This window comes from Chenopodium album, chromosome 2, assembly GCF_948465745.1.
Source record: "Chenopodium album chromosome 2, dcCheAlbu1.1, whole genome shotgun sequence".
Lineage (NCBI taxonomy): Eukaryota > Viridiplantae > Streptophyta > Magnoliopsida > Caryophyllales > Amaranthaceae > Chenopodium > Chenopodium album.
In genome coordinates, this window is record NC_137835.1 from 7,845,705 (window position 1) to 7,857,133 (window position 11,429).

An 11,429-nucleotide genomic window follows, 5' to 3' on the forward strand; every position below is an offset into this window, starting at 1 on the left:
CATCCCGACAAATTAGCTAGTCAAATTGATGCATTTTTTTAAAAAAAAGGGTTTTTCTAAGCTATACCCCTCAGGTTCCTTGAATTCTCAGCTGTACCCATGCCCATGCTTTTTGAAAATTCCCAGTTGTACCCTCCACCTCACATTTTTTAATGTACAGTAACCAATACGTTAACTCGTCGTTAGGAGTGTTGTTAACAGTTAATGTACACTAATGAATATGTTTGAGGTAGTTGAAGGAGCTACTATATGTGTGTGTGTGTGTGTGTGTGTGGATTGGGTGTTCAAACAAAGCCAATTTCATATGGACATTAGCTGAGAAGGTTAGGTTGGGTAAAACCAGTGAGAATGTTGTTGAACCTGGACCATCAAAACCCCCATTAGCTAAGCTACCTACTAAAAGGGCCAAGCCCAATGCTTTCAAAATGGCCCAAATGTCAGATTCTCATAACACACCAGAGTCCCCACCACATGTTGATTTGTCCCTTAACAGTCCAATGAGGAAAAGCCCAAGAATGAGTTCTCCTAAGACAACTGTACCACCACTACTACAAATTTTTTAATAGCTAGCGGTTGAAAATGGCAATAGACAACGATTGACAACCGTTGTAGATGAAAATGTTGTTGTAAAGGGGTATCTTTTTACAACACTTCTTTCAACCGTTGTTAAATGTTTGATTTCTATTATTTAAATTAGTTTCAAATTTTAGCAAGCCATACAATATAGTTTCATAGCCTATGTAGGATTTGAACCTACATCATTGCGCAATTGCACATTGCTCTACCAATTGAGCTAATAGGCTTTATAATTAGAAATAAATTCATAATTATTAAAAAGAAATAGGTTCATTAGAAAACCATGACATTGTGAGAACAACATTAAGAATAAAATTATGGCATGTATGTTCAACGACACATATACTTCAACATCTAGCAACAAAACCTATCATATTAGGCATATATCTACTTCAAATGTTTATTACTTGTAAACTACCTGGCTATATATAGCACACTAAGATAATAAAATTCAAGTTGTTCTCACTTGGGCTTAAGATTTATATGAGCTGCAAGATCCTTGGAAGATTAGTTTTGAGAAGGTCGAAAATTAGTTGTACCACTAGTGGTAGACCTGAAGTCATCATTATTTCCATTTCTCATCACCACTAAAGCACAAAGAATTGTAATTTTATAGATTAGAGATTTTATTGATAAAAAAATATAAATTTATATGCAAAAGAGCTGACCTTGCTGCAGTAGCAACATGCCTTAATTCATGCACTACTATATATATCAATGTAGAAACTACAAAATACGTGTATAAACATCAGTTAAAGACTTCTCAAATCCCTTACCTGCAAAATGGAGATGTGTTTACACATTCAATATAAGATGAATGACCATACTTACCATTATTCTTGCATACCATAATTGAAAGAAAAAAAAATACTAAGTAAATAAATAAAGAAAATTCAAGAGTGACTACTAGCATCAAGGTTAGAGCAAACAATCAGGAAAAGAACTTGTCTAAGTTCAAATTAATGATTAGAAATTTATACCTCGATGCGTTTAAAGAAGCTTCAATCAACTAAAGACTATAAATTCAATAAATTGGGCCTTATCCATGTTTGAATCTTAATCAATTAGGATTTCTTCATAAAGTGATCAAATATATATCCTGTAATTTGACAATTAAAATGAACCAAGTTGGTTTTTTTGTTGTTAATATTACTTTGCCCACCGTTAGGTTGATATCAAGGAGTAAAAATGATGTTCTTTCGGTAATCAAATTAATTAAAATTGATCAAGATCTATCAACTAACTCAAAATCCGCATAACACAAATTAATCAATACCAAGTTCAACTTATACATCAACGGACCCTAACATGAAAAAAAAATGAAGAATTCTAACCTCAAATTGCTGAAATTTCATTGGAAACTGATCAAAGAAAAATTGTGATTCCGATTGAGCAAAACCTAACATATTACAGTACAAAAAGAAAAAGTCACTAATGCATAAATCAAATAAAAGCGCAAATCAAAATCAATAAACTCACATATGCAGTGATCAGAGAAAACTAGAATTGACAGTAAACTGAAGCTCGATTTGAACCACATCTTAACCCTAACAAGACAATCACGCAACAAATACTCGAAAATTTACAAAGGAAAAGCAAAAAAAATAAAGAAATTACATACCTTATTCTCGGAAGACAGGTATAAAAGAGTAAGGGGAACGACAATTGGAAATAGAGGAGCAATATGGCAGTTGCAAAATTTTACTCCGTATGAGTTTAAGAGTTCGTTTTTTTTTATTTTATATTTATTTTTTTATGGGAGTGGTTTACAGGCTTGAACTGATCACTATTGGAGTGTCGTGCCGTGTGGGTGTGAGGGTATATTTTTACCTAAATTTTAATTACAACGGTTATATTTAGGCCCGCTATTAAATTAAGTGTTGGTTTTTATAACTTTTGTGGTAGTGCACCCTTACTCAAATCTCCTGCCCAATCCTAATTAAGTCCAACTGTTACAAGCCTAAGAATAAGCCCAAGGTTTAGCCGACCTTTGAACAACCATCCAAGTTCAGGTTTGACCCAAATTCTACTTTGACCCAAACTTACCCTATTCAGTCCCAAACTCCCACCTTATAGTCTCAAAGTAACCCAGTTTCAAAAAACACACTTCTAAAGCCTGTCCCATTCCCACATGGTAAAAAGGTCCCTAAGTTAACACTGAAATGGAAGGGTTTGTGGGTGCCATATGTTCATACACAAGGTACCAGCAATGTTTCTGAGATGAATGTGTTAATAAGGTCAACTAGAAAGAGGTGTAGGACAAGGGTTGAAACTGAAATTTGTGAAATGGGTAATGAAGGTAGTGGTGGTTTACATGGAAGTGAATCTTATTCTGATGGTGAATATGAACCTGAAGGTGTTGATGATGGACAGTCTGAAAGTGATGACAGTATGGACTATGAGGAGGGTGACATTAATGAGCTTCTGAATCAGAATTATGTGGATGGTGGGTGAGAACCATTTAGGACAAATGAATGGGTTTGTGATGATGAGTCATACATGAATAAGTTGTATATGAATGGAGAAGTATTTGAGGAAACAGAGTTTGGTAATATTAAGTTGAAGCCTTGGCAGTTGTTTGTAGACAAGGATCAGTTTAGGGATGTGTTGAGAGATTTCTGTATACAGGAGGGATTTTCCTTAGTTGTAAGAAGGGCAGACAACTTCAGATACACTGCAAAGTGTGCTGATGAAAGGTGTAAATGGAGGATTCATGCAGCAAGGTTAGCTGATAATCACACATGGGCTATAAAAAAGATCAGGAAAGGTCATTCATGTGATTTGAATCTTGTTAATAACCCTATGTGCAATTGTGAATGGGCTGCAAGTAAACTACTTGAGGATATTAGAGCTAACCCTGATATTAAGGGGAAGACTATGAATTCCTTGCTGTGGGAGAGGTATGGGCTTACTATGGCCACTTCTACTCTTTATAGAATGAAAGGGTTAGAAATGAAGGTAATACAGGGGGGCATGATGAATCATACAATGAGTTGCCCAAGTACTGTGATCTGTTGAAGGGAGCTAACCCAGGTTCTGTTGCTTTTTGCTGTTGGAAAACTATCCCTGAGCCTGAGAGGGCTTTGCAATTCTCATCCATTTTTATCAGCTTTGCTGCATAATTTAGGGGATTGATAAGTGGTTGTAGGGGGTTAGTAGGTGTAGATGGGTGTCATTTAAAAGGAAACTATGGTGGCATATTGTTGTCTGCTGTTTCCCTAGATGGGAACAATGAGATCTTTCCTGTGGCTGTAGCTGTTGTGGACTCTGAAAAAAAGACCAGTTGGACCTGGTTCTTCCACCACTTTAAACAAATTTTGACAGCAGAAGGGAGAAATGACTGGACTATCATGAGTGATAGACAGAAGGTGACATACACTCACTTTACAACCATACTTAGCTTGTGTTTATGTTGTAGTTTATTCAATTAACTTCATGCCTTGGTTTTGCAGGGAATGGACCCATCTTTGGATGCTGTGTTGCCTAAGGTGCCAAGGAGATATTGTGCCAAACACCTCTGCAAAAACTTCAAGAAAGACAACCCTGGCTTATTAATGCATAAGCTTTTTTGGACAGTCACTAATGCTTACTCTGAGTACACTTTTAGGAAGGCTTTGATTCAAGTACGGAAGCATGCTGGGGTAATGCTAGACTTGACAGGTGGACCAGATGGAAGTTTGACCCCAGTTTAAAAAGTGATGAGAACACAAATAATTTTGTGGAAAGTTTTAATGGTACAATTGGAGTAGATAAAACTTATCCTATTTTAACATTACTGGAAGGTAATAACTGTTGTACTTAACTTTTTATTTTAGGAGACTTTCAAATGCATATTCTTATGTAACTTGCTATTTTGTTATGTTTTCAGGAGTGAGAAGAATAGCCATGGTCAGACATGCTACCAGGCAGCAGCTTGCAGATCAGTGGGAAGATGGCATATGTCCAAGCATTAGGCAAAGATTGAGGGTTCTGACCAAGGATAGTAAGGTCTGCCAAGCTTACCCTTCTGGCAGGGGCAATTATGAGATACATGATGGAAGAGCTAAGCTACCAGTTTCCATTGCTGCAAGAACATGTGTATGTGGAAGATGGAAATTGAGTGGCATCCCATGTAAGCATGGAATCAAAGCCATATTACATGAAGGAAAAGACCCATCTAACTATGTGAGTGAGTGGTTCACTGTATCCAGGTATAGACAAGCTTATAGTGGCAACATCTCACCTATTCCTAATCTAGACCAATGGCCACACATTGAAGGTGTACCTACTCTAATCCCCCCAACAATTAAGAGAAGCATAGGAAGACCTTCAATAAATAGGAGGAGAGAGGAAGGGGAGAAAAGAAAAGGGAAAAGGAGTGCAACTGTCCAATGCAGCAACTGCAACGCATTTGGACACAACACTCAAACTTGCAAGGGTGGTCCTACTGCCAGGGAGGTTGCAGAACAACAAGGGAAGAAAGTGCCAAAAAAGACTGACTACAAGGGAAAGAAAGCTCAGAAAGCACAAGCACAGGCCAACAATGATCTTGATTTTGCACTCATTGAAAGGATAATTCAAGCTGGATGTGATGCAGGAAATGGTGGTACACCAAACAACAATCATTATCAGCAATGTGGTTCATCTTCCCAACCAGTAGGTCCATCTGTCAGTCAACCATTAGTTGCATCTGTCACTCAACCATCAGTCAACGAGCAAAGGGTCACATCTCCAAAACAAGCCAAGATATTGAAGAGGCTTGAATCACTTCAGTAATTGCTGTAGCTCGGTCTTATATTGAAGAGGCAAGAATGATGTATTTTGGGCAAAGATGGATGTAATGAACTGTTAGGATAAGGCAGGCTATTTTTTTTTTTGGGCAAACCTGTAATTTTTTTGGTATCAAATTGTAAACCTATAACCAGGCTATTTTTTGGGGTCGCAAACTCATTACTATTGTTTTTTAGTCACAAACATGACCTGATTACTTTTGCTATATCATTATATATGACCTGATTTCAGTTCCTTAATAGTATGTCATTTGTGTAGTTTTATTTGTGTAGTTTTATTTGCAAAAGTATCAACTTAAATTAATGCACAAATTTATATATAGACTAAGAATTCAAGTTTATTAATATGCCAAAAGGATCAGCCAACAAGATACCATATATATCAACTAATAACAACCCCAATTAAAGAGCAACCCTTTACATTTTCATTACAATTACAGCCAACACAAACATAATCACCCCAATTTAATCAACCCCAATTTGAAGGCACCCTCAGCAAATTTGTTCCTTAAATCCGCTATTTCATGCTTCAACTCCATTATCGCAACAATGTCAGATCTACCACCCACACCTTGTGGGGCACGTTGTCCTCTCCAAACCATGGTTTCAGGCCCCACCCATTCGAAAAATCTGCAAAAATCGCACCTCCAATATGCCTTCCTAGGGTTCCTTGTTGAAGTAGAAACATGCAACTTGCAATCCAAAGGAGGCCTACAATTGCATTTGGGGCTGATAAAATCCCATTCACTGGTTGACATAAATGAACACCTAGAGTTCGCCATTAATTACAAGAAAAATGGTGAAGAGGGAAAATGGATAAGAAGAAGAGGAAGGAGTACAAAAGAAATGAATTAAGGAAGATCCTTATATAAACCCTAACAATTTTGGGCGGGAAAATTGCCTCCATACTAAAGTCATTAACTGTTAACAACACTCCTAACGACGATTTAACGTATTGGTTACTGTACAATACAAAAGATGAGGTGGAGGGTACAGCTATGAATTTTCAAAAAGCATGGGTACAACTGAGAATTCAAGGAACTTGAGGGGTATAGCTTAGAAAACCCAAAAAAAAGAAGTTTCATTTTTTAAACCTATACTAAACAACAACTATTTGACTTTTGCTCTATTAAATAAGGCAAAAGCTAATGAGCGCCCCTGGGGCGTAAGATAAGAGAAATAAGAGGGAGCCCCGGTTTCTCAAAATGAGAAACGAATTTGGTTAATCAAATGGCAATAGCGTAAATACCGAGGCTTGAAATCCGTGATCAATTGTTTAAAAATGCCCATCTGCAACTAAGATAGCTGGCGGTAACGTTTGAAGAGAGAAGCAGAGTTAACGGTGTTTGAAACGGAAAAAAATGAACCGTGAGTACTCAACGTTTGTTTTTTACCATGAGAGAGAAAGTGAATTGAGTAACTCTGTCAGAAGAGAGAGGAGAGAGGAGAGAGAATAATGGAAAAGGAGCTTGAAATTGAACAATGGAGAAAGCAAACGAAATTCAACATTAACAGCTAGATCGATCGAGAAGGCCATTATAATTCTGCTATCTAATTGAGGTAATTTATATCGTAGATTTGTGCAAGGGGTGTTTTTAGTTGTTAATAGTTGTTGATAATTGCGGGATTTGATTCCGACAAATTAGCTTTTGACCAACTAGTAATCTCGTAGAGAGGAAGTCATTTGAAATTATCCATCCTGATTACTTGGTTTTGGCTTTGCAAAATTATCCGTCGATATTGTGTATATTTAATGCTAAGTTAAATGGTGTAATTGATTGTTTTGTATTAGCTTTAATCGAATTGTTTAATTGAATTGTTTAATTGAATTGTTTACCCGAATTGTTTACCCGAATTGTTTAATTGAATTGAATTGTTTAATAGCGCGGAATTCAGCAAATTCAGATTAGCTTGCCTTTATTGTAGAATTTGTGATTTCAAATAGGTTACTAGTTGTTATTATGTAAATGTAATGCAATTTCAATGTAAAACCGTTGGTTTACTAGTTATATTCATCAGTGTTAATGTATTATCTCAATGCGGGCTGTGATACAGGTAACTAACTATTAATTATTGACCTTTGTTGATATTATGGATGGTGACTGTGATGCTATAGACGACGTGGCTGGTGAGGGGTGTTGGTCTGACTATGCAGATGACATGGATGACATTGATCTTATGCCTCCGATGTCCCCCATCCGCGAAGAACAATCTGTTAAAGTTGTTGAATATCGTTCTCCCATTCATACAGTGCAGACTATAGAGACAGTAGTTTCAACTAATAGGAGGAGTCCTGGTCCTGTTGTTGAATCCCCTAAAGTTGGCATGGTTTTTTGAAGATGGGAGGATATAGAGATTTATTACAAAAAGTATGGGGAGCAGGAGGGGTTTGGGGTTACGAGGGTGCAAGGAACGAAATCTAAAGTTACCAATGAGCGTAAGTGCATGACATGGAAGTGTGAGTGTTGGGGTGCCCCTAACATGAGGGCTCAAAGGGAGGCGAAGAAGAGGGCAAAGGCGATGGATGTTGGTGGGTGTGGAGGTAATGTTAATGGAGTCATAGGAGTGCAAGAGCATGCCCAAGGCAAGAGAAAGTCCAAAAAATGTTACTGCCCTGTTAAGATATATGCCGGGGTTAATGAACATGAGGAGTGGGAGTTAAGGAAGGTTTGTAATGAGCACAATCATGACCAAAAGCCCAGTGATGCAGTCTTAGTTAAAGAATATAGGATGAAGAACTACACCTCAAATGTGAGAAAGACTCTGATTAATTTTTATGAAGAGGGTGTATCTGTTTCCAAAATTCGTAATGGTATGTCACATACGAAGGAGGTCTTGCCTTCTTTGAAAGATATGGAACATGAGGTTTATAAAGCTAGGAGACTGAAAATGGAGGGTGGTGATGCAACAGCCATGATGGCTTATTTTGACCGGATGCAAGCGGACAATCAGAATTTTTTCCATTGTCACCGATTAGACACACATGGTCGGTTGAATGATGTGTTACGGGTGGATGCCAGGAGTCGGGCTGCATATGAGTATTTTGGGGATGTAGTATGCTTTGATGCTACCTATTTAACTAATCGATATGAACTTCCATTTGCAAATTTCGTGGGTGTGAATCATCACGGGCAGTCCATCCTATTGGGTTGTGCACTAGTTTCACGAGAAGATGCTGAAACATACACATGGGTTTTTCGACAGTGGCTTGCTTCCATGGGCAACATACCTCCTTTAGCTATTCTGACTGATCAAGCAGCATCCATGAGGAAGGCCTTGGTACAAACAATGCCCAGCTCCAGGCATCGCTGGTGTATATGGCATATTGTCAGGAAGTTTGGTGACAAACTAGGAAAGTGCGACAAGTAAGTGATTGCTTGTTTTGCTGTTTGTATATTATTGGTTGTCACTGTGTGATTGTGGTTGTTTTGCGTATTGATTTACTCAATGCTTGCATTGTAAACTGATGGTGCTTTTATAATGAAATTATATGTGTCACAATAGGTACAAAGAGTTTAAGAGCCCCTTGAAGGCCATAATATATGAGAGTTTTACTGCGGAAGAGTTTGAAAGAAGGTGGCACGAGTGCATTAAAAAATACAAGTTGGAGAAGAATGAGTGGTTGGATGGCTTGTTTAAGGAGAGACATATGTGGATTCCAGCTTATATGCGGGAGTATATCTGGGCGGGGATGAAAACCACGCAACGTGTGGAGAGCATAAACAGTTTCTTTGATGGGTTTGTTAATCGGAAAACCAGGTTGTGTGAATTCCCTGTACGCTACATAAGGGCAATGAAGAAGAGGGTTTCAGACGAGAACGAAGCCGACACAAAGGCTACCAAATACATCAGACGCCTTGTGAGTGGGTTCAAACATGAGAAATTATTTCAAAAGTTATAAACCGATGCTAAGTTTCAGGAAATTCAAAGAGAACTTACCCGAATGATGTATTGTTATGATGGTGAGGTAACTGTCATTGATGAAAGTACGACTCGGTATGTGATTGATGATAGGGTTTGGATTGTATTGGAAGGTGAAAGCGAGGAAGTAATCACTGATCGACGACGTAACTACTCTGTCATCTTCAATCATGTGACAAAGGAGGTTTCATGTGATTGTAGAAGGTTTGAAACTCATGGCATCCTATGCAAGCACTGCATACGTGTGTTGGATAAGAACAAGGTGGTAAAGATTCTCAACAAATACATCGTCGATAGGTGGCGTAAAGATATTGTTCGGAAGCACACTAGAGTGAGGGTTGCGTACCATGATCCCACGCAGACCCCAGAAGTTAAGAAGTTCAACAACATGATGAATGTGTTTGAGCCGATATGTGATGATGTTGCAGTTGCTGATGATGAAACAGTGGACATAGTGGTGAAAGCATTATCTAAACTCCATATCGAAGTCAAGGAGAGGAGAAAGAAATACATGGAGTTAATGGCTACAACAAACCCACCGTCTAGTGAACCTCCACCCCAGTCAGAGATAGACTCCAACAGTTCGTGTCCACCCTAGTCAGAGTTAGGTATCCACAGTTCATGTCAACCATCTTCTTCTAATGTACAGGCTACAATTTTAGATCCGCCAATTAAGAAGCGACCTCGGGGCAGGCCTAAAGGTTCCCAGAATAAATCATATTCTGAGACAAGTTATAAACCACCTAAGACCAGGAAAACCAAGGTAATTTTTGAGTCATTTCACTATGGCTTGTGAAGGTCATGCGGCTATGATGTTTGGTGTGAACTCATTTATCTTGAATTTTTTGAACAGGGGCGAATCAGAATGATGAGTTGGGAGAGTTGCAGGTATATTGTGTTGTTGTTGCATCAATTTGTTTATTAAGCAGGCCTTAAGTGCTCGTGACTTGTGTTGTTATGCGAACTCTAATGTGGGTCTATTTAATTATACTAACCAGGACTTGGATCCCAGTGAGGTTGATGTTTGCAACACCCAATATGGTAGTGCTGATGATGCTGATGTATGCAACTCCCAACATGGTGATAGTGTAAGCCTTGCTGATGATGCTGACTTGGTGATGGACACGAATTGCATGGAATGGACCAAAGGTAGTTCTGAAGCGTTTTGAGGCTATCCATGTAGTACTCCACCCTTTCAATTTGTACCTGCTGCGAATATTGTGTTCTGTAGTTTGTAATGTCAAGTAGTAATTTTAGTAAAATCTAGTAACTGAGTTATGATACTTTCAGATTTCGGTGATGAATTATGTTAGACGAAGTAAGGTGGTGTTGATTTTGTGATTTAAGGTTGGTCCAGTGAAATAAACAAGGGAATGTCTGTTATGGCCTCAACTTACTTATTGGATGTGTATGAGGATGACTGTGCTGGTAGCATCTAGGTGCAGCCTTAAGTATGGCTTGTTGGTCGAGATTACTGCCGTTGTTAAGTATTGGAACTTGATTAGTGTAGCCTTAAGCGTGCTTGTGTTTAGCTGCCCAATTTTGTGTACTTTGATCATCATTATTAATTAATTAAGCTCCTTTTCTATTTAAAAAAATATATATTAATCATATACTGGGGATGTCATACATGGCCCAACCCATGTATATAATATTGTCGTATGGGTTATGTTATATCAATGTATCATACCAATTTATTGGGCCTAAGCAATTGGGCAATCAGAATATGTTGAATATGTTGAAAATGTTTTTGAAATTTGGCAATTGGGCCTATACCAAATGTTTAAGCATGGAGATTGGTTTTTGAAAATGGATAATGGGCCCTATTCCATTACAAACACATTATCTAATTGAAACACATCTTAATAGTTGGACTTTCTAAAATTTGGCAATCAGCATATGTTGAAATTGGGCAATTGGGCCTATACCAAAAGTTTAAGCATGGGGTTTTTCAAAATGGTTTATGTGGGCCCTATTCCATTACAAACATATTAGTTATGGAAACACATCTACCTAGTTGGACTTTCTTAAAATTTGGCAATCAGCATATGTTGTAACCAGGAAGAGTTAGGTTGTGGGCCCTATTCCATTTCAAACATATATTGAAAATAAAACACAGACAATACATTACCACAACAAGTGTAGCCCATAACAATACACAAT

General features: G+C 37.9%; 2 protein-coding genes across 2 annotated transcripts; both read left to right on the plus strand.

Moving 5' to 3' along the window:
- The first annotated feature begins 3,075 nt into the window (after positions 1–3,075).
- On the plus strand, positions 3,076–5,331 carry LOC145567726 (uncharacterized). Its single transcript, XM_081627091.1, has 4 exons — positions 3,076–3,521; positions 3,704–3,944; positions 4,029–4,251; positions 4,445–5,331. The coding sequence occupies exons 1-4, from the start codon at positions 3,076–3,078 to the stop codon at positions 5,329–5,331; spliced, it is 1,797 nt and encodes a 598-aa protein (XP_081483217.1).
- A 2,495-nt stretch (positions 5,332–7,826) lies between these two features.
- On the plus strand, positions 7,827–9,246 carry LOC145567737 (protein FAR1-RELATED SEQUENCE 5-like). The gene is made up of 2 exons (XM_081627103.1): positions 7,827–8,710; positions 8,850–9,246. Exons 1-2 carry the CDS (start codon positions 7,827–7,829, stop codon positions 9,244–9,246), a joined length of 1,281 nt encoding a protein of 426 aa, XP_081483229.1.
- Positions 9,247–11,429: the final 2,183 nt, after the last annotated feature.